Genomic DNA, 24,561 nt, shown 5'->3' with positions numbered 1-24,561 from the left:
TTCCAAGGGGGATGGAGGAAAATCACAACTCAGCCCAGTGCTGTTCTCACCCAATGTCCTCACATGTAAACTTCCAGCTAGACAGCAGTCAAGCATGGAACCCGTGGTCAGTCCCCCCTCGACGATCCGGACCACCGTCAGTCCCCCCTCGACGATCCGGACCACCGTCAGTCCCCCCTCGACGATCCGGACCACCGTCAGTCCCCCCTCGACGATCCGGACCACCGTCAGTCCCCCCTCGACGATCCGGACCACCGTCAGTCCCCCCTCGACGATCCGGACCACCGTCAGTCCCCCCTCGACGATCCGGACCACCGTCAGTCCCCCCTCGACGATCCGGACCACCGTCAGTCCCCCCTCGACGATCCGGACCACCGTCAGTCCCCCTCGACGATCCGGACCACCGTCAGTCCCCCCTCGACGATCCGGACCACAGTCAGTCGCCCCTCGACGATCCGGACCACCGTCAGTCCCCCCTCGACGATCCGGACCACCGTCAGTCCCCCCTCGACGATCCGGACCACCGTCAGTCCCCCCTCGACGATCCGGACCACCGTCAGTCCCCCCTCGACGATCCGGACCACCGTCAGTCCCCCCTCGACGATCCGGACCACCGTCAGTCGCCCCTCGACGATCCGGACCACCGTCAGTCCCCCCTCGACGATCCGGACCACCGTCAGTCCCCCCTCGACGATCCGGACCACCGTCAGTCCCCCCTCGACGATCCGGACCACCGTCAGTCTCCCCTCGACGATCCGGACCACCGTCAGTCGCCCCTCGACGATCCGGACCACCGTCAGTCCCCCCTCGACGATCCGGACCACCGTCAGTCCCCCCTCGACGATCCGGACCACCGTCAGTCCCCCTCGACGATCCGGACCACCGTCAGTCGCCCCTCAGTCAGCCCCCCCTCGATGACCCAGACCGTGGTCTGCTCCCCCTCGCTGAGATTACCCAACTCGACAAACACCACGATCAAATCTTCCTTCATGATTCTGGTGGGTTCAGGATTTACTTGAATTTGCTTAAAAACTAATCAGCAACCACTTTAGTGTTTTTAGGGAAATGAATAAATGTACAGATTTAATACATCCATTTTTGGTGACAGGAGCTGAGCTGGGGTCGAATGCACTGATGCGAGCCAATAGTGCAAAGATTTAGAACTAGTGGGAATCTACCTCCTCTTTCAACTGCTCTTCAGATTTGCCAACCCAAGCAACCTCAGGGTGAGTGTATACAACAGATGGGACGCAGTTATAGTCGATGTGAACAGCTCCTCCAGCCATTCCTTCCACACAGATTATCCCCTCATCTTCAGCCTTGTGGGCCAGCATGGGGCCGGCGATAACATCCCCAATGGCAAAGATTCTGTGGAAAGGAAGAGACAACTTTCGATGTGATTGTCCAAGAGTGAGGTTTCATGTACTGAAGCACAATTCATATGCTACATATATACTATATTGTATATTAATATATGCTATTAAAAGTATCCGATAATATATTTTGTAAAACTTCTAACTATAATAAAGTTGTTATTTCAGGTACCCCTCTATTTTATAAATGTTCCGACCCCATTTAGATTTAAATTCCTTGTCGCCTCCCTCCGAGGGATCAGCCGTATCTTTGCTCTGTACAACAGTGGTCTAATACATCCTGGGAACGGAAAAACAGTTCCATCACCTTTCACAGTCTCTTCAGTCTATTAACATGGTGCATGGATATTTACTCTAAATTAGTACAAGCTTAGCAACATTGTAAACTGTACCAATCTCAGAGTGGGAATACTCGGGTGATGTTAACCATAGAGAAAGATCAGTTTAAAACTTTCATACAAGTGAACGTATGAAACACAAGTCTTTCAAAAAGAGCATATATTAAAATTAATTTGACTGTAAAGTTGGATGGTTTAATGGGAATTGTTAAGCACAGATCCCTTGTAATGCGCCCTTTAGAACTATTTGTCAATCATACTAAAAATCCATTCTATAAAACCCCTCAACAGATTTACGACAATAAGGCAGACACGTGCACTCATTCTCTTTATCATGACCTGTCCCCCAGAGACAGCCCAGCTAGGATCAGGGGCGGCAGTGAGGGAGAGAACGTAGGGAATGGACTGCTCTTCTATCAGCCAGTTCAAGAGCAGCTCACTCATCTGCAGGTGTGCATGTCCCAAAGAGAACAGAATAAAAGTAAGGCAAAAATAATTAATTTGGGGAAAATATTTAATCTCCACGCCCCCAATGCACAGAACTATTGCCCCCTTCTCCCTTGCTCTAATCTGCTCCCGCCAAACGTCTACTGGATCCTGAAGCCACAAGCCCCATTTCTCAGTTGTCTCAGGCTTCCGACACTCTGTGAGCAGCGAATAAGGCCACAAGCAAAGATCAGATGGGCAAAGGACGAAGGGCCGACCACGTGACATAAGAAAAAACAGCCCTTGTTCTCTGGATAAATCAGAACCTTACTTTAATTATGAAAATGGTGTAGTGGCATGAATGTGAAGTTAATGCAGAGACTTCAATTCAAAAGCAGCTCGGTAACACACTCAGTGAACTGTGCACAGCTCGGTAACACACTCAGTGAACTGTGCACAGCTCGGTAACACACTCACACTGAACTGTGCACAGCTCGGTAACACACACACACTGAACTGTGCACAGCTCGGTAACACACTCACACTGAACTGTGCACAGCTCGGTAACACACACACACTGAACTGTGCACAGCTCGGTAACACACACACACTGAACTGTGCACAGCTCGGTAACACACTCTCACACACACTGAACTGTGCACAGCTCGGTAACACACTCTCACACACACTGAACTGTGCACAACGATGATACAATTACTGGGATAAGTTTGCTGTAGTGCAGAGAATTCAGTAACACTTCCACAGCTATTCACAAGGACCACTTACGTTGGAATTTTTGTCTGGAACCGATTGTTGACTGGTATCCGACCTTTCTTATCCAGTTCAATTCCCATCTCCTGCAGTCCCAGATTGCCAGTGAAGGGACGGCGCCCGATACTCACCAGGAGCACGTCACAAGTGATCAGATCCGACTTCCCACCAGCCGCAGCCTCAATACTGGAGAAATAGATGAAACACTTCAAAGTGTGTCTGACGTGAGCTCAATGCACTTTTCTGTACATAGAAATATAAACAGGTTTTACAGTGACTCCTCCTTCCAACACATTCCAAATCAATCCAATCCAGACACATTCTCATTTCATACTCACGATACATCAATCTTTCCATCGGGCCTCTTAGTTGCCGCAGTAACTTTCGTGTTCAGTTTGAACTTCAGACCCTGTTTCTGAAGAATGCGCTGAAAATTCTTTGCGATCTCCATGTCAATCCCTATCCCTCCGACATGTCCCAGGAATTCAACAGCTGTCACCTCAGAACCAAGGCGCTGCCACACAGAACCCTGAAGACAGTGAAACATTACAGCTTCCACCAAACACCCACTACTGCCAGATACACACAGACTCGCATTCAATACTGTAACAGACACTGCAGCAAGAGCAAGGCTTCATTCCCCCTTTCCGGTGAAGGCGCCCTGCCAGTGATGGATGGTAGCTGACATTTTGTACACTGGTGGAATCTTATTGCGAGGGTGGGAGGCAGATGCTGCAGAATGTTTGACTCTTTTGTGGGGCTGCCTCACAGGACAGGGACACCATTCTGTCAGAACAGTCAGTGCAAACAAGAGGGGTCTAAAGAATCCTAGGCCCAAGTGTCTGGAAGCTGAGAGACCAGTCAAGTGTTGGGCCAACTTTAGGAGCAATGCTTGGGATCACTCCGAGATCCGGATATTTCTTCAAATGTTCCAGCACCTCAACACGGCCAACAGTTAAACCACACGGGTTAGAAGGCACCCTGTGAGTTCCAGTCTGCACTGAGTTAGCTGGTCTCAGCTGGGCAGCTGTGTGGGAGAAAGAACAACAGCCAGGTTCCTGCTCCTGATAGACATGCAGTCAGCCCTGCTGGAAAGGGCATCAGTGTGCTTGTTTATTGGGGACCAGACCAGGGCTGGCTCTGACAGTCTGCTGACACTCACTGTTTGGGCCAGAGGGCAATGTACCAGAGGGCTGCTAGCCCCATCGGACTGAAGCAGGCACAGGTCAGTGCCGGAACAGGTGGGGAGAATACAATCTTTACAAGTGTGTCTCGAGGTCTGTGGGCAGGTGGGAAATTTAAATACAGCAGATTTTCTCTTGCTCAAATGGTCGAGCTTTCAGAAAACAACTTTCAAACACAGTATGGAGTGTGTTTTTTTCAGAAGGTTTAACTAGTGTGTTGGAAAACTACTGCGAGTAAACCTGCCTATAAATTACTACAGCAGGTATACGGAGCTGGATCACAGAACAGCCATGATCTTATCAAATGGCGGAGCAGCACGAGGGGCTGAATGGCCTACTCCTGTTCCTAAGTTCCTAGGTCCAGGAATCATTTTGTTTGCAAACCTGAAATCTTTACAGGAGTACCTGCAGGGTAAGTGATGTCAGTCGCACATCCATCAGTTGGAATATTATTTATAAATTTGCGAGCATTAACCTGCATCACCAGGCTTGGCCTGTTAGACTCTTCATTCAACAGCTGATCTGAGCATTTGCCACTTTTTGACATGCACCGAGTTTCTGAACATGTTTTTGTTGAGGACACGTGATATTTTGCTCAGCAAAGGTGATTTGTGGTACAATTTGGAATGAGCAAGTGAAAAAACACAAAGCGATACACAGACAATCATTGAAGAGAATAAAGAGGAGCGAGAGAGAGAGAGAGCGGAGCACGGGAGCGGCGATTAAAGGAGGAGAGAGAGAGAGAGAGAGCGAGCGAGAGCGAGAGCGAGCACAGGATCGGCAATGAGAGAGAGAGAGAGAGGTGAAAAAACACCTAAAGTGACATCAGCACAAGGGAAGGAGCTGAGTGGTTTTTATTCTGGTGAGTGATTTTTTTTTTTAAGTCTTTAGTTTATTTTTGTTAAGTTTAGTTAATAATCTAATAAATCGAGGCATGGCAGGGCACCTCAGACCCGTCGAATACATGGCCTGTGCCATGTGGGAACTCCAGGACGCTCCCCGTGTCCTGGACAACCACAGGTGCAGGAAGTGTCGTCAGCTGGAGGAGCTCGAGCTCCGGGTCTCGGAGCTTGAGCAGTAGCTGGCGTCACTGCAGTACATCTGCGAGGCTGAGAGTTTCGTGGAAAGCATGTTTCAGGAGGTGGTCACCCCGCAGTTTAAGAGAGTGCAGGCAGAGAGGGACTAGGTGACCCCAGACAGACAAGTAGGACCAGGCAGGTAGTGCAGGAGTCCCCCGAGGGTATCTCACCCTCTAACTGGTAATTAGCTCTGAATATTGGTGAGGGAGAGGGTTCCTCTGGGGAGTGCAGCCACAGCCAAGACCACAGCACCATGGGTGGCTCAGCTGTACGTTGGTGGGGGGGGGGGGGGGGGGGGGGGGAGAGAGGAGAAAGGTGAAAGGTCAGGAGAGCGATTCTGATAGGGGATTCTATAGTTAGGGGATTAGACAGGCTTTTCTGCAGCCGCAGACGTGATTCCAGGATGGTATGTTGCCTCCCTGGTGCCAGGGTCAAGGATGTTACCAAACGACTGCAGAACATTCTGGAGGGGGGAGGGTGAACAGCCAGAGGTCATGGTCCATATCGGTACCAATGACATAGATAGAGGGATGAGATCCTGCAGGAAGATCTTAAGGAGTTAGGAAAGAGATTAATAAGCAGGACCTCTCCGGATTACTCCTGGTGCCACATGCTAGTGAGTATAGAAGTAGGAGGATAGAGCAGATGAATGCGTGGCTGGAGAGATGGTACAGGAGGGAGGGCTTTAGATTCCTGGGGCATTGGGACAGGTTCTGGGGGAGGTGGGACCTGTACAGGCCGGACGGGTTGCATCACAACGAAGCCTCGTGGGGAGGTTCGCTGGTGCTGTGGGGGGGGGGGGTTAAACTAATTTAGCAGGGGATGGGCACCAGGATGTAGCTCTGGAAAGGAGAAACAAGGGGCACAAAGGATCAGGAGAGACAGATAGCACTAGAGTAAAAAATAGTACAGTATTAGGTGGGATCAGATTAAGAGAGTACAAGAAAGTCTAGGTTTGCGGTGCATGTGTGTAAACGCACAAAACGTGAACAAGGATAGTGAGCTGCAGGCGCAAAAAATTACATAGGAATATGATGTCATGGTGATAACGGAGACCTGGCTCAAAAAAGGGCAGGATTGGGTACTAAATATTCCTGGATACAAGGTGTTCAGGAAAGAAAGGGAAGGAAAGAAAGGAGGGGGAGTGGCAGTATCGATTAAGGAAAATATTGCAGTGCCGGAGAGAGAGGATGTCCTGGAGGGGTCAAGGACAGAATCTATTTGGTTAGAGTTAAGAAACAATAGAGGTGCCATTACACTACTGGGTGTATTCTATAGGCCACTAACTAGTGGGAAGGATATCGAGGAGCAAATTTGCAGGGAAATTACAAAGAGGTGCAGAAGTCAGGGTAGTGATAACGGGGGATTTCAATTATCCTAACACAGACTGCAATAGTAATAATAAGGGGCACAGAGGGAGAGGAATTTTTGAACTGTGTTCAGGATAACTTTCTCGACCAGTACGTTTCCGGCCCAGTGATGAAGGAGGCATTGCTGGACTTGGTTTTAGGGAATGAGATGGGCCAAGTGGAGCAAGTGTCAGTGGGGGAACATTTAGGGAGCAGCGATCATAGTATCATAAGGTTTAGAATAGCTATGGAAAAGGACGCAGACCACTCTAAAGTAAAAACTCAATTGGAGGAGGACCAATTTCAATGGGATGAGAATGGATCTGGCCCGGGTAAATTGGAATCAAAAATTGGCAGGCAAAACTGTAATTGAACAGTGGGCGGCCTTTAAAGAGGAGATGGTTCAGGTACAGTCCAGGTACATTCCCATGAGGCAGAAAGGTAGAACAACTAAAGCCAGAGCTCCCTGGATGACAAAAGAGATAGTGGGTAAGATGAAGCAGAAAAAGGGGTGTATGACAGATGTCAAATTGATAACACAAGTGAGAACAAGGCTGAATATAGAAAGTTCAGTGAAAAAGGAAATAAGAGGGGCAAAGGGAGAGTATGAGAATAGACTGGCGGCCAACATAAAAGGGAATCCAAAAGTCTTCTATGGGCATGTAAACAGTAAACGGGTAGTAAGAGGAGGGGTTGGGCCGATTCGGGAATATAAAGGAGACCTACACATGGAGGCAGAGGGGACTGCCGAGGTACTAAATGAGTACTTTGCATCTGTCTTCACCAAGGAAGAAGATGCTGCCAGAGTCTCAGTAAAGGAAGACATAGTTGAGATACTGGATGGGCTAAAAATTGATGAAGAAGAGGTACTTGAAAGGCTAGCTGTACTTAAAGTAGATAAGTCACCCGGTCCGGTTGGGATGCATCCTAGGTTGCTGAGGGAGGTAAGGATGGAAATTGCGGAGGTACTGGCCATAATCTTCCAAACATCCTTAGATACGGGGGTGGTGCCAGAGGACTGGAGAATTGCAAATGTTACACCCTTGTTCAAAAAAGGGTGTAAGGATAAACCCAGCAACTACAGGCCAGTCAGTTTAACCTCAGTGGTGGGGAATCTTTTACAAATGATAATCCGGGACAGAATTAACAGTCACTTGGACAAGTGTGGATTGAATGGGGAAAGTCAGCACGGTTTTGTTAAAGGCAAATCGTGTTTAACTAACCTGATTGAGTTTTTTGATGAGGTAACAGAGAGGATCGATGAGGGCAATGCAGTTGATGTGGTGAATATGGACTTTCAAAAGGCGTTTGCTGAAGTGCCGCATAATAGGCTTGTCATCAAGACTGAAGCCCGTGAAATAAAGGGGGCAGTGGCAGCATGGATACAGAATTGGCTAAGGGACAGGAAACAGAGAGAAGTGGTGAAGTTGTTTTTCGGACTGGAGGGAGGTGTACAGTGGTGTTCCCCAGGGGTCGGTGCTGGGACCACTGCTTTTCTTGATATATATTAATGACTTGGACTTGGGTGTACAGGGCACAATTTCAAAATTTGCAGATGACACAAAACTTGAAAGTGTAGTGAACAGTGAGGAGGATAGTGATAGACTTCAAGAGGATATAGACAGGCTGGTGGAATGGGCGGACACATGGCAGATGAAATTTAACACAGAGAAATGTGAGGTGATACATTTCGGTAGGAAGAACAAGGAGAGGCAATATAAACTAGAGGGCACAACTCTAAAAGGGGTACAGGAACAGAGAGATCTGGGGGTATATGGACACAAATCGTTGAAGGTGGCAGGGCAGGTTGAGAAAGCGGTTAAAAAAGCATACGGGATTCCGGGCTTTATAAATTGAGGCATAGAGTACAAAAGCAAGGAAGTCATGATGAACCTTTACAAAATACTAGTTCGGCCACAACTGGAGTATTGTGTCCAGTTCTGGGCACCGCACTTTAGGAAAGATGTGAAGGCCTTAGAGAGGGTGCAAAAGAGATTTACTAAAATGATTCCAGGGATGAGGGACTTTAGTTACCTGTATAGACTGGAGAAGCTGGGGTTGTTCTCCGTGGAACAGAGAAGGTTGCGAGGAGATTTGATAGAGGTATTCAAAATCATGAAGGGTCTTAGACAGGGTAGATAGAGAGAAACTGTTCCCATTGGTGGAAGGGTCAAGAACCAGAGGACGTAGATTTAAGGTGATTGGCAAAAGAACCAAAGGTGACACGAGGAAAAACTTATTTACACAGCGAGTGGTTGTGATCTGGAATGCACTGCCCGAGGGGGTGGTGGAGGCAGATTCAATCATGGCTTTCGAAAGGGAACTGGATAAGTACTTGAAAGAAAAAATTTGCAGGGCTACGGGGATGGGGCGGGGGAGTGGCTGGATTGCTCTCGCACAGAGCCGGTACGGACTTGATGGGCCAAATGGCCTCCTTCCGTGCTGTAACCTTTCGATGATTCTAAAAGCATTCAATTTACAAGTGAAAGTTTACATGTTGTCTCCTGGTGTTTAGGGGCACAGATTTTTTTTTAAAAAATTGATCTCCTGATACATTATTTTAAATCATTAAATAGGTTTTCATCAATTTACTGATTTACTTTCCGTATTATTCACACCTTTATTAAATGTGGGAGCTTGCCGACAAAACCCATGACACCAATGACTGTTTGCCTGGATATCTGTTTCAAAGATTCCAGACTGGGATTTTCAGAATACCAGTATCCATGAGACCAGGAGTGGTTTTGATTTGCAGATTAACATTGTCCCACAGGGGCTGGGAATCACACTATGCTGACATGAACCATTATTAAAGGGGGTTACTGACAGACAACCAGCATTTTTAACATTAGTGTCTTGGTCAAAACACCGTTTTGCCACACTCTACTTCCATTAATAAATGGCATAGAGTACAAAAGCAAGGGAGTTATGCTAAACCTTTATAAATCACTGGTTAGGCCTCAGCTGGAGTATTGTGACCAATTCTGGACACCACACTTTAGGAAGGATGTCGAGGCCTTGGAGAGGGTGCAGAGAGATTTACTGGAATGATTCCAGGGATGAGGGACTTCAGTTATGTGGAGAGACTGGAGAAGCTGGGGTTGTTCTCCTTAGAGGAAAGGTGGTTAATGGGCAGTTTAATAGAAGTGTTCAAAATTATTAGGGGATTTGATAGAATAAATAGGGAGAAACTTTTTCCACTGGCAGGAGGCTCGGTAACCAGACGACACAGGTTTAAAGTAATTGGCAAAAGAACCAGAGGGGAGATTGGAAGAAATTTTTTTACGCAGCGAGTTATGATGATCTGGAATGTGTTGCCTGAAAGGACGGTGAAATCAGATTCAATAATAACTTTCAAAAGGGAATTGGATAAATAGTTGAAGGGGAAAAAATTGCAGAGCTATGGGAGTGGGAATAATTGGAAAGCTCAGGGCTAGGATTGGGACTAATTGGACAGCTCTTTCGAAGAGCCAGCATAGGCACGATAGGCCGAATGGCCTCCACCTGTGCTGTATGATTCTATGGTTAAACATTCTTAAACAGAGGGCCCTCATTTCTGCAGTTTCCATGTGCACTGACATCATTTAAAGAATACATTTCATCTATTCCGTTTTCAGTTTCTTACCAACTCCACACCAATAACACCAGCGCCAATAACCACCATCTTCTCAGGAACCTGCTTCAACGATAAGGCTCCCGTCGAAGACACAATAGTTTCTTCATCAATCTGTGGGTACGACATATTATATCGTTAATTTAGACTCTTAAGAAATTTACTTTCAGGTAAAGAACATGAACAGGCTCCACACATACAAGCACAAGTCTTCAAAGTGGACAGGATGGCTTAAACTTGGGGAATGGGCAGAGAAACGGGGTTAGTGTAGATAGTGCCAACTCCAGCCAGTACCAGCACAATGGGCTGAATGGCCACCTTCTGGGCTTTTTATCAGATCAGCATGCTGCACTTAGTATCAACTGTCAAAACAAGAAAAACTTGTAAAAATACTCAATTGGAGGAGGGTCAATTTCAGTGGTTTGAGAACAGATCTGGCCCGGGTAAATTGGAATCAAAGATTGGCAGGCAAAACTGTAAGTGAACAGTGGGCGGCCTTTAAGGAGATGATTCGGGTACAGACAAGGTTCATTCCAATGGGGGAGAAAGGTAGGGCAACTAAAGCCAGAGCTCCCTGGATGACAAAGGAAACAGAGAGTAAGATGAAGCAGAAAAAAGGGGGTATATGACAGATGTCAGGTTGATAACACAATTGAGAACCAGGCTGAATATAGAAAGTTCAGAGGGGAAGTGAAAAAGAAAGTAAGAGGGGCAAAGACAGTATGAGAATAAAGTGGCGGCCAACATAAAAGGGAATCCAAAAGTCTTCTACAGACATGTTAACAGTAAACGGGTAGTAAGAGGAGGGGTGGGGCCGATTAGGGACCATAAAGGAGATCTACTCATGGAGGCAGAGGGGATGGCCGAGGTACTAAATGAGTACTTTGCATCTGTCTTTACCAAGGAAGATGATGCTGCCAGAGTCTCAGTAAAGGAAGATATAGTTAAGATACTGGATGGGCTAAAAATCGAGAAAGAGGAGGTACTAGAAAGGCTGGCTGTACTTAAAGTAGATAAGTCACCCAGTCTGGATGGGATGCATCCTAGGTTGCTGAGGGAAGTAAGGAGGGAAATTGCGGAGGTATTGGCCATAAATCTTCCAAACATCCTTAGATATGGGGGTGGTGCCAGAGGACTGGAGAATTGCAAATGTTACACCCTTGTTCAAAAAAGGGTGTAAGGATAAACCCAGCAACTATAGGCCAGTCAGTTTAACCTCGGTGGTGGGGATACTTTTGGAAACGATAATCCGGGACAGAATTAAGTCACTTGGACAAGTGTGGATTGATTGGGGAAAGTCAGCACGGATTTGTTAAAGGCAAATCGTGTTTAACCAACTTAATGGAGTTTTTTGATGAGGTAACAGAGAGGGTCGATGAGGGTAATGCAGTTGATGTGGTATATATGGACTTCCAAAAAGCGTTTGATAAAGTGCCGCACGGTAGGCTTATCATCAAGATTGCGGCCCATGGAATAAACGGGGCAATAGCAACATGGATACAAAATTGGCTAAGTGACAGGAAACAGAGTAGTGGTGAGCAGTTGTTTTTCAGACTGGAGGGAGGTGTACAGTGGTGTGCCCCAGGGGTCGGTGACCACTGCTTTTCTTGATATATATTAATGACTTGGACTTGGGTGTACAGGGCACAATTTCAAAATTTGTGGATGACACAAAACTTGGAAGGGTAGTGAACAGTGAGGAGGATAGTGATAGACTTCAAGAGGATATAGACAGGCTGGTGACATGGGCGGACACGTGGCAGATGAAATTTAACACAGAAAAATGCAAGGTGATGCATTGCGGTAGGAAAAATGAGGAGAGGCAATATAAACTAGAGGGCACAACTCTAAAAGGGGTGGAGGAACAGAGAGATCTGGGGGTATATGTGTATAAATTGTTGAAGGTGGCAGGGCAGGTTGAAAAAGTGGTTAAAAAAGCATACAGAATCCTGGGCTTTATAAACAGAGGCATAGAGTACAAAAGCAAGGAAGTCATGATGAAGCTTTATAAAACACTGGTTCGACCACAGCTGGAGTATTGTGTCCAATTCTGGGCACCGCACTTTAGGAAGGATGTGAAGGCCTTAGAGAGGGTGCAGAGGAGATTTACTAGAATGATTCCAGGGATGAGGGACTTCAGTTACGTGGATAGACTGGAGAAGCTGGGGTTGTTCTCCTTGGAACAGAGAAGGTTGAGAGGAGATTTGATCGAGGTGTTCAAAATCATGAAGGGTCCAGACAGAGTAGATAGAGAGAAACTGTTCCCATTGGTGGAAGGATCAAGAACCAGAGGACATAGATTTAAGGTGATTGGCAAAAGAACCAAAGGTGATATGAGGAAAAACTGTTTTTTTTTACACACAGTGAGTGTTTATGATCTGGATGCACTGCCCGAGGGGGTGGTGGAGGCAGATTCAATCATGGCCTTCAAAATGGAACTGGATAAGTACTTGAAACAAAAAAACGTGCAGGGCTATGGGAATAGGGTGGGGCAGTGGGACTAGCTGGATTGCTCTTGCATAGAGCCGGCGCGGACTCGATGGGCCGAATGGCCTCATTCCGTGCTGTAACCTTCTATGATTCTATAACTTTTCAAACCAACTCAAGAAAAGGTTTTTCTTTCCCTTTAGTTGAAGAGCTGATAGACGTACCTGGATCCCAGGGAATGGTGTAACCTCCGAGCCCGTGGCGATGAGGATATTCTTGGAGTTGATGATTTGTGTGCTGCCATCGTTGCAGTGAGCTGTGACCTGGTTTTTCCCGGTAATCTTACCGTGCCCTTGTACATGTGTCACCTTGTGGAGAAATGGAAAGACGCAGACAAATATCAAGACACTTCATTCTTCTATCCAAACGCGAGTCAAAACTTTTCAAATAAGCAAAGCTTAAAACGTCATCCCCTTGTAGGGAGTGGGAGGATCAATTTATTAATGGCTGCCTAGTGACAAAGAAAGAAAGCATATTTGATAATCCAAGTTAAAAGGTTTGTGTTTGGTCTGGGACAGTGAAGCATTGGAAGCAATCATTCGGATGTGCTTTTCCTTCTCCTAGTTGGCCAATCATACTCACTAAAATTGCAGCAAGAATGGTCTGTGTGTGGATGAGGTGCAGTGAATGAAAATAAGGCAGACAGCATGCTCGAGATTTCAGACTGCCCCACTGCAATGAAGCATCATACAGTACAGATCTGGGAATATTAGTACAAATAAATGTACAAACCTGAGTTTCTCTGCACTCATGCCCAAAACTTTTATGGTAAATTTAAAATTTGCAAATATTGCAAAATTTAACAGCCAGAATTTCCTCCAATTAGAAATAAGAATTTTTAAAATATATTCCAAAATGTAAAAAACAAAACTTGAATTCTGATCTTTAAAAGGCATAATTTTGTTCTGTGCTCAAGGGACACAAAGACCAGAGGTATTGAAAATATAAAAGTTGCAGTTAATCAAACTCAGACATGTTGTGTCACAACTCCCTGGTCGACAGTGGGTGGCCTTCTCTATTACACGACTCGTTGGTGAAATACGGGGCGGGGGAGCAGGCCGATCAGGGACTCGCCCCAAACACTGTCTGTAGAGGGCCTAATTATACAAACAAAATCCACAGTTGGAGAATCTATAGGCCAGCTATCAGAAACTAACCTTATTTTGTTTAAATAAATGAGCAATACCACCAGTCAATGACTTCACCGCACTGCTCTTTTGTTCCATCATCTTCTCCAGATTAAGATTCATTCCGGTGACTTTAGAACAAAATGAAGTAATTTAAAAGATCAAAATAACACTTCTCACACACCTTCAATATTGTGCATTAAGCTATATTTTATCAAATGCACGTGAATATGAAACAGATTGTAAGGAATGAAATAAATAACTACTCTGCACTGCTTAACTGTTACGTTTGAAAATATCCCCCTCCCACTGACACTTCCAGACCATAACTTGCAAGGGAGGGGATGTTTGGGGGTGCATTTCCCATGGCAAATACTTGCATGATGTCAGCAATATTGTCAAACTACATCTGCCTCAATTGAACAAACTGGATGCGAATAAAACTCAGTCCCTGCCTCGACATCCTCCACTGTTCAAAATCAGCTCCCTCACATCACTCATTCCCAGTTAACAACAATGGTGATGAAGTAACCCATGAGATGTCTGGCTTCAATCTTTTCATTTATGTTTTAGAATCAGGGAGACAGGGTAACATAGCAAGAAACACTTAAAGAAAAAAATAAGTTGTTCTCCAAATTTGACATAAAACAGAGCAATGATAAAGAGGAACCATTAGTGGGTGAGGGACAGGATGAGCTGGGACTGAGCCCAACTTACTCCATCTACTCACTTTCAATTACTATCTCAATATTGTACTAAAACTAATAGTTATTAACTTTCCAGGAGAAGGTAGGGGAAGGGAAGACAGAGGGCAATGAATGAGAAATCTACTTACTTTCAATTCCTCTGCTGGCGAAGTCTTTCCCATGGGCCAAGTGATAGAGATGGGAGTTATTCAATAAAGCCTTAGAACAATAACCACAACTTTCATTAAGCAGCTAAACTTACAGGCAATATATAAAGTACCAACGCACGGCCCCGCACGGCGGCCCGTCAATACAGCATTAATTAAAAATGCGCAGTATGTCACACATTGAGCGAGGACTTACTTTGGAGGGGATACACCCCACATTCAAACACGTTCCACCCAATGTATCGTTCTTCTCCACGCAGACAGTCTAAAAGGTTTAAAAATAAATGTTAACATATTGAAAGTATTTTAAAAATGTGAGTTGGAGTAACATCAGCCCTTAGCCTGTAACTACACAATGTTATGACAACCATTCCCCTTTGTTAAGCTGTTTCTGTCAATCACTTTTAGGATCTGGTTGTAATTATGAGCATGATACCAGTACCTGTGGAAGTGAATAGTCTTTTAAGACTGTTTTATTCAATTTTCCAAAATATTTTATAATTTAAAAATGTAGACAGATTAATTTGCTCTCATTCCCTCGGCCTGCTTGGGAAGTAGTGACCTTCAGCTATTGCATCAAGTCTCTATGACCCTGCCAGATTTGACCAACATCTCCTTCACATCATTAAAATATTTCAATTACCACTATGAATGTAACTGAAACATTCAGGGGGACAATAATTTCTATTTATACAGGGCCTTTAATGTAGGGACACATCCCAAAGTGCCTCACTGTTGGGGTCAGAGCTGGAGTAGGTGGGAAATTAGAGGGAGCTGGCCAAAGTCACAGGTTTTAAAGAGGCTTTTGAAGGTGAGGAAAGATATTGTAAGGGGGGGGGTGTTGGGAGAGTGTTTGAGGGTGGGGCAAAGATGGCTGAACGCTCCATCCAGCGATGGTAGGCCAGCTGGATACGACTTGCTTCAATCTTTGTTGTGCCATCGTGAATGATCTTTTGACACTTTTTCCTCCCACAAGCATCATGCTCTCATGTGTCAGTTGAGACGCCTCATTTTATTAGAATAGTCTTTAGGCAATCCGTATATCTTTTGAACTGACCACCATGAGAGCATTTCCCAAGCTTCAGCCCACCGGAGAACACCTTCTCAAGTCGTCTTGTATCAGGCATTCGTACTAAGTGACCACCTCACCGTCCTATATTACAAGCGTGACTACACTTCAAAAAATACTTCAGTGGCTGTAAAGCGCTTTGGGATGTCCTGAGGTGGTGAAAAGTGCTATAGAAATGCAGGTCTTTCTTTCTTTCACCTTAGCTGCCCCTTTATTATCATTTACTCTTCTGGGGACCTGTGTCCTGAACCTTGTGCTACCATCGAATTTTCATGATCTTTGAGGCAGCCTGTGGAAGTGATTGAGTTTTCTGATGTAGACACTAAGTGGTCCAGCTACTGCACACATACAGTAAGGATGTTAGAACTATTGCCTCGTAGACATTAAGTTTTGTTGCCAGTTTAATGCTCCCGTTATCTCATAACCTCACACAGAGCCTTCCAAAAGCACCACTGGCTTTAATCAATCTGTGGGTCACCTCATCACATGACATGGTCCATCCTAGGTAGGCATCCACTGCAGGCAGCCTGTGGCCTTCCACAGTAATAATGAATGGGATACAAGTTTTTCCAGCAGCAGGCTGATATATAACATCCGTCTTCTTCAGGCTACTATTGAGGCCAAATTTCTTACAGGCATCCAAGAAATGGTCCATGATAACCTGATGGTCCTCTCCTTTGTGGGCAATAAGGGAACAGTCATCAGCAAACAAGAGATCCCAATCAAGGTCGCCAGAAGTCTGAGGTTTGGACTGCAGAGAATGTACAATTTTCCACTCACGTTTAATCTCCACTCCAGGTGCAAATCGAGCCAGGAGGAACACCAGAGACAGGGGAAAGGTCCAAGTTTTGTTCTCGACTCTATTCTTGAAATTGTCTAGCATTGAAGGCCATATCAGTAGTACTTCTGCCTTTTCTGATCCAGAAACACTTTGAATGAAACATGTTCTGTTATCTTGGAATGATGGTAGCAGTAAAGATTCGTGTATGTCTCTCTGAAATGGCCTTTCACTTGGAGACTGTAACATGCATTCTCTGCAGCCCGAGGGCACGACTAGTGTCCTCAAAACTAACATTTCAAGGAGCTGCAGGTCTCCTGTACCAAGATTTTAAAACATACAGACTATTATAAATGTGACCAAGGCTCCCTATTCACCACAGCACCATCATGTTTAGTCTGCACTCCAGGTGCTAAACTAGCCAGGAGGAACTTCCTGGTTATATATTCACAGGACTTTAATGTACCACAGTGCAGTTGGAAGAGGTCAGATATTAGATATTAACGTAAATACATATTTGGTTGTTTTTCCAAGACACTGCACATTTAATTCCTATTAAAGATGATGCCAATTCATATTCAGCTAGCCATTCGTTTACTTACCTTAAAGCCCAACTGTGCAGCCTTAATGGCAGCAACATATCCTCCTGGGCCCGAGCCGACAACCGTGACATCTGCATCAACTGGAATGAAAAACACAATCCTTTCAACAGAAGCTTTCATCACTGCCGTTTTAAACAGATACAACAAACCAACATTACTCAAACACTCTTCGACAGAGCACACAAAGCTTTGTGCATCAGACACAATCTTGGACATAATGGCAGCATCAAAAGCACGGCCGTGGAGTGCATCATGAGGGAGGGTGGGATCTAGTCCACAGGAAGCAGGAACAGGACAAGAACTTTAAAGCACGGCAAAATGAACAGAACGCTATTTAACAGCACACACTTCTGTGGGTTAGAGTTAAGTACAATAAGGATCTGTGTAATAATCTATAGGTAAACTAAATCTAGAGGTAATCAGGGTCAACCGATCTTAAACCTCCTCTGCTGTAAAATGTAAACTGAAATTCAGTAAGATAGAAATCATGTTTCCCCATTCTCCAAAACAAATCACATTTATGACTCCTGACATACGCATATCAAGTTATCGCTGAATAATTAAAATTATTTACTTATTGTTATTATGCTTCTTTGAAGATTCCTTCTGAGGAATAACTTACTTTGAAGTACCTGCTAAGTGATAAAATTTTTGATGGAAGTAACTTGTCTAAATCAGTGCCTGCAGTTTCACATATTTTATAATTTTGAAATGCCCTCTGTTGCTAAGCATGAAGCAGCTCAGGGGAATAGGTCAATGCTGCAGTCAGTGCGTGCTCAGGTGTCACCACTACAGTTAACTAGGAAGATAACAAGTATTTCATGCTAGACAAGTACGTTTACACAAATGGGGCAGAACTGAGCCATCACCTCAATGTATAAACCACACTTTAGGATAATGACAAGGGTGTTTGTTAGCCCTATGCTCTCGAAATATTACTGGGTGGAGCAATCAGGGAATGTGCCGGTACTGTGCCAATAATAAAAGGGGCCCTGCATATCTCGACCCCCCCCTCCCCGTGACTCACCCCCCAAAACTGTAACCTGTGACCTCCCCAGCCAGTGACCCCATGACCCCCCCCCCCCCCCATCACTGGGTATCCCCGAAGTCACACCTGGATTAGCATCAATTCCACACTCTAGGTTTACCCCTAGATCGGAGAATGAGGGAGGGTAGAAGGGTCATATTAACCACTGGAGCCCTAACGGATTCTCACAACTAAAGACCCTCTGATACAGGAGGAACAAGTGTAGTCAGCCAATAAATTAAACTCGGTTCAAATAAATAACTTTGTTGGATAACTTGGGGCCTGACACTTTACCTCGGACTTCAAATGTTGCCTGATTCCAAGCAATTTATTCTCTTACAGGGATTGCAAAGTAAGCTGGCAGCAGATTCACAGGATAGAATCATAGATTGGTTACAACACAAAAGGCCATTCGGCCCATTAAGCCCGTGCCAGCTCTTTGTAAGAGCAGTCCAGTTAGCCCCGCTTCCCCGCTCTTTCCCCGTAGCCCTGAAAATTTTTTCCCTTCAAGTATTTATCAAATTCCTTTTTGAAAGCCACGATTAAATCTATTTCCACCACCCTGTCAGGCAGAGCATTCCAGATCAGAACCTCTCGCTGCATAAAAAAGCTCTTCCTCATGTCACCTTTGGCTCTTTCACCAATCACCTTAAATCTGTGTCCTCTGGTTCGCGACTCTTCCGTCAATGGGAACAGTTTCTCTTTATTTACTTTATCTAAACCCTTCATGATTTTAAACACTTCAATCAAATCTCCTCTCAACCTTCTCTGCTCTAAGAACAACCACCCAGCTTCTCCAGTCTATCCATGTAACTGAAGTCCCTCGTCCCTGGAATCATTCTAGTAAATCTTTTCTGCACCCTCTCTAAGGCCTTCACATCCTTCCTAAACTGCTCTCTGCTTTCTAGCCTGCAACCATCTTCAGCCAGAAGTGCCGAGTGGATAATCCATCTCAGCCTCCTCCCGATATCCCCACCATCACGGAAGCCAGTCTTCGGCCAATTCGATTCACTCCACGTGATATCAAGAAACGGCTGAGTGCACTGGATACAGCAAAGGCTATGGGCCCCGACAACATCCCAGCTGTAGTGCTGAAGACTTGTGCTCCAGAACTAGCTGCGCCTCTAGCCAAGCTGTTCCAGTACAGCTACAACACTGGCATCCACCCGACAATGTGGAAAATTGCCCAGGTATGTCCTGTCCACAAAAAGCAGGACAAATCCAATCCGGCCAATTAATGCCCCATCAGTCTACTCTCAATCATCAGCAAAGTGATGGAAGGTGTCGTCGACAGTGCTATCAAGCGGCACTTACTCACCAATAACCTGCTCACCGATGCTCAGTTTGGGTTCCGCCAGGACCACTCGGCTCCAGACCTCATTACAGCCTTGGTCCAAACATGGACAAAAGAGCTGAATTCCAGAGGTGAGGTGAGAGTGACTGCCCTTGACATCAAGGCAGCATTTGACCGAGTGTGGCACCAAGGAGCCCTAGTAAAATTGAAGTCAATGGGAATCAGGGGGAAAACTCTCCAGTGGCTGGAGTCATACCTAGCACAAAGGTAGTGGTTGTTGGAGGCCAATCATCTCAGCCCCAGGGCATTGCTGCAGGAGTTCCTCAGGGCAGTGTCCTTGGCCCAACCATCTTCAGCTGCTTCATCAATGACCTTCCCTCCATCATAAGGTCAGAAATGGGGATGTTCGCTGATGACTGCACAGTGTTCAGTTCCATTCGCAACCCCTCAGATAATGAAGCAGTCCGAGCCTGCATGCAGCAAGACCTGGACAACATCCAGGCTTGGGCTCATAAGTGGCAAGTAACATTCGCGCCAGACAAGTGCCAGGCAATGGCCATCTCCAACAAGAGAGAGTCTAACCACCTCCCCTTGACATTCAATGGCATTACCATCGCCGAATCCCCCACCATCAACATCCTGGGGGTCACCATTGACCAGAAACTTAACTGGACCAGCCATATAAATACTGTGGCTACGAGAGCAGGTCAGAGGCTGGGTATTCTGCGGCGAGTGACTCACCTCCTGACTCCCCAAAGCCTTTCCACCATCTACAAGGCACAAGTCAGAAGTGTGATGGAATACTCTCCACTTGCCTGGATGAGTGCAGCTCCAACAACACTCAAGAAGCTCGACACCATCCAAGATAAAGCAGCCCGCTTGATTGGCACCCCATCCACCACCCTAAACATTCACTCCCTTCACCACCGGCGCACTGTGGCTGCAGTGTGCACCATCCACAGGATGCACTGCAGCAACTCGCCAAGGCTTCTTCGACAGCACCTCCCAAACCCGCGACCTCTACCACCTAGAAGGACAAGGGCAGCAGGCGCATGGGAACAACACCACCTGCACGTTCCCCTCCAAGTCACACACCATCCCGACTTGGAAATATATCGCCGTTCCTTCATTGTCGCTGGGTCAAAATCCTGGCACTCCCTTCCTAACAGCACTGTGGGAGAACCGTCACCACACGGACTGCAGCGGTTCAAGAAGGCGGCTCACCACCACCTTCTCAAGGGCAATTAGGGATGGGCAATAAATGCCGGCCTCGCCAGCGACGCCCACATCCCATGAACGAATAAAAAAAAACTGAGAAATGTTCTTGCAAACTATTTTGTTTTTTTAAAAAAAGAATAGCACTAATGGAACTGTGCTTACATCTTTACTTCTACCAGTCAACACTTAATTCCCAGTACACAACCCCCCCAACACACACACTCTTTACATGTCCACATTATTTTTCTGTCTCCTTTGCAAACCTAATCATTTTCCAATCAGGGTCACGAGGTCCCTAGTAAAAGTCATTTGGTGAACTATCACAGCTTGAAGTTACAAAGGTTGAAAAATGACAGGAGAGTCAGCACCTCTGAATACATGGAGGGCGAGAAATTTGCACCCAACAGGGTTTAACAGCACATACCATACCTGGTGTAACATCACCATAGGTCCGCAGCGTGACTGCTGAAAGCCCTCGGAGCCTGTGACGAGCGTGTCCATTCTGCATTAGGAAAAACAATTTCTCACCATATCAGTAAAATTAGAAACAAGGTGAATAAGTCAGTATATGTTCAGAGTTCTGCCATCATCCCATACACCATCTTCTAGGTTCTAGACTCCCTCTTATATAAAATCCACCAAGATAACCTCGGTCAACAACTGCACCAGGCAGGATCAGAGCAGACTCTGGCTCGTGTCCCAGTTATTCCCACTGTCCAATCTCTGAGTTCAGATGCTGCACCTGTCAGAGGTGGGATTGATTAAATCTGTATGTTTATATATAACTACAAAAAATCAACAAAACCAATTGTATAATTTAAAACTGTACATATTTCTGCAAATTCACACTGGGTCTGTGACCTGAAGATTTTAGGATATTCATTAAAATATTTGACATTTTATTTGAGCACTGTTTGTTTTATTATACACATTTTTTTCAAATATTTAACTTTATAAATTCAAAAATTATTCAGCTAACGAAATCATGAAATATAATAATCCTTAGTGTTTTCAAACTTTTACAACTGCCCGACAGTGAGCGAGTAAAGCGGTAAATCACTGCACCACCAACAGTGAGAGTCAGTGGGACACAGGCCCGACCCCCGGGGGGACTGGGCGCTGAGCCGCACCCCGCCGCCTCCTGCAACCTCGGCCCGGCGGCTCGGCGTCCACAGCGGTCGGGCCCAGGCGGAGCCGCGGCCTTCCCAAGGTTACAGGGCCCGGAGTGAGGGCCGCCCCTCCCGCGGGCCGCTGCTCCCGGCCCCCCCGGCCCGCCTGACCTTCACCAGCTGCCGGTACACCGAGCTCCAGCTCCGCATCGTTCCCGCTCCCTCACCGCACCGCAAACACTCGGCACCGCGCCTGCGCCGTGACCTCTACCCACAGCGACTGCGATTGGGCCAGGTCCAGTGACGTAATGATAGGTGTATGGAGTCAACGTTAATACTCAAACTGATACACTAATACTCATTAATACTCAAACTGATACACTAATACTCATTAACACTCAAACTGATACACTAATACTCATTAACACTCAAACTGATACACTAATACTCATTAACACTCAAACTGATACACTAATACTCATTAACACTCAAACTGATACACTAATACTCATTAACACTCAAACTGATACACTAATACTCATTAACACTCAAACTGATACACTAATACTCATTAACACTCAAACTGATACACTAATACTCATTAACACTCAAACTGATACACTAATACTCATTAACACTCAAACTGATACACTAATACTCATTAATACTCAAACTGATACACTAATACTCATTAATACTCAAACTGATACTCATTAATACTCAAACTGATACTCATTAATACTCAAACTGATACACTAATACTCATTAATACTCAAACTGATACACTAATACTCATTAATACTCAAACGGATACACTAATACTCATTAATACTCAAACTGATACACTAATACTCATTAATACTCAAACTGATACACTAATACTCATTAATACTCAAACTGATACACTAATACTCATTAATACTCAAACTGATACTCATTAATACTCAAACTGATACACTAATACTCATTAATACTCAAACTGATACACTAATACTCATTAATACTCAAACTGATACTCACACTAATACTCATTAATACTGAAACTGATACTCATTAATACTCAAACTGATACACTAATACTCATTAATACTCAAACTGATACACTAATACTCATTAATACTCAAACTGATACTCATTAATACTCAAACTGATACTCATTAATACTCAAACTGATACACTAATACTCATTAATACTCAAACTGATACACTAATACTCATTAATACTCAAACTGATACACTAATACTCATTAATACTCAAACTGATACTCACACTAATACTCATTAATACTCAAACTGATACACTAATACTCATTAATACTCAAACTGATACACTAATACTCATTAATACTCAAACTGATACACTAATACTCATTAATACTCAAACTGATACTCATTAATACTGAAACTGATACTCATTAATACTCAAACTGATACACTAATACTCATTAATACTCAAACTGATACTCATTAATACTCAAACTGATACTCATTAATACTGAAACTGATACTCATTAATACTCAAACTGATACACTAATACTCATTAATACTCAAATGGATACACTAATACTCATTAATACTGAAACTGATACACTAATACTCATTAATACTGAAACTGATACACTAATACTCATTAATACTGAAACTGATACTCATTAATACTCAAACTGATACTCATTAATACTCAAACTGATACACTAATACTCATTAATACTCAAACTGATACACTAATAATCATTAATACTCAAACTGATACTCATTAATACTCAAACTGATACACTAATACTCATTAATACTCAAACTGATACACTAATACTCATTAATACTCAAACTGATACTCATTAATACTCAAACTGATACACTAATACTCATTAATACTCAAACTGATACTCATTAATACTCAAACTGATACACTAATACTCATTAATACTGAAAATGATACACTAATACTCATTAATACTCAAACTGATACTCATTAATACTCAAACTGATACACTAATACTCATTAATACTGAAACTGGTACTCATTAATACTGAAACTGATACACTAATACTCATTAATACTCAAACTGATACACTAATAATCATTAATACTCAAACTGATACTCATTAATACTCAAACTGATACACTAATACTCATTAATACTCAAACTGATACACTAATACTCATTAATACTCAAACTGATACTCATTAATACTCAAACTGATACACTAATACTCATTAATACTCAAACTGATACTCATTAATACTCAAACTGATACACTAATACTCATTAATACTGAAAATGATACACTAATACTCATTAATACTCAAACTGATACTCATTAATACTCAAACTGATACACTAATACTCATTAATACTGAAACTGGTACTCATTAATACTGAAACTGATACACTAATACTCATTAATACTGAAACTGATACACTAATACTCATTAATACTCAAACTGATACTCAATAATACTCAAACTGATACTCACACTAATACTCATTAATACTCAAACTGATACTCACACTAATACTCATTAATACTGAAACTGATACACTAATACTCATTAATACTCAAACTGATACTCATTAATACTCAAACTGATACACTAATACTCATTAATACTCAAATTGATACTCATTAATACTGAAACTGATACACTAATACTCATTAATACTGAAACTGATACACTAATACTCATTAATACTGAAACTGATTCACTAATACTCATTAATACTCAAACTGATACTCATTAATACTCAAACTGATACTCACACTAATACTCATTAATACTCAAACTGATACTCACACTAATACTCATTAATACTGAAACTGATACACTAATACTCATTAATACTCAAACTGATACTCATTA

At 44.1% G+C, this 24,561-nt stretch overlaps 1 protein-coding gene across 1 annotated transcript in view; it reads right to left on the bottom strand.

The window, feature by feature from the left end:
- Positions 1–21,966, bottom strand: part of LOC137341486 (dihydrolipoyl dehydrogenase, mitochondrial-like) — a 32,171-nt gene extending 10,205 nt beyond the window's left edge. Inside the window, exons 1-11 of the mRNA XM_068004593.1 lie at positions 21,869–21,966; positions 21,018–21,090; positions 17,050–17,129; positions 14,797–14,865; positions 14,583–14,652; positions 13,778–13,878; positions 12,785–12,928; positions 10,146–10,247; positions 3,247–3,437; positions 2,924–3,094; positions 1,179–1,368 (exon numbers count right to left, since the gene is read on the bottom strand). Of these exons, the coding sequence (XP_067860694.1) occupies positions 1,179–1,368; positions 2,924–3,094; positions 3,247–3,437; positions 10,146–10,247; positions 12,785–12,928; positions 13,778–13,878; positions 14,583–14,652; positions 14,797–14,865; positions 17,050–17,129; positions 21,018–21,090; positions 21,869–21,907 (1,230 nt within the window). The 5' untranslated portion in view covers positions 21,908–21,966. The remainder of the gene's footprint in view (positions 1–1,178; positions 1,369–2,923; positions 3,095–3,246; positions 3,438–10,145; positions 10,248–12,784; positions 12,929–13,777; positions 13,879–14,582; positions 14,653–14,796; positions 14,866–17,049; positions 17,130–21,017; positions 21,091–21,868) is intronic.
- Positions 21,967–24,561: the final 2,595 nt, after the last annotated feature.

The sequence above is a fragment of the Heptranchias perlo genome, chromosome 24, assembly GCF_035084215.1.
Source record: "Heptranchias perlo isolate sHepPer1 chromosome 24, sHepPer1.hap1, whole genome shotgun sequence".
Classification (NCBI taxonomy): Eukaryota; Metazoa; Chordata; class Chondrichthyes; order Hexanchiformes; family Hexanchidae; genus Heptranchias; species Heptranchias perlo.
Note: the sequence above shows the minus strand (reverse complement) of the source record. Positions and strands in the feature narration are given on the sequence as shown.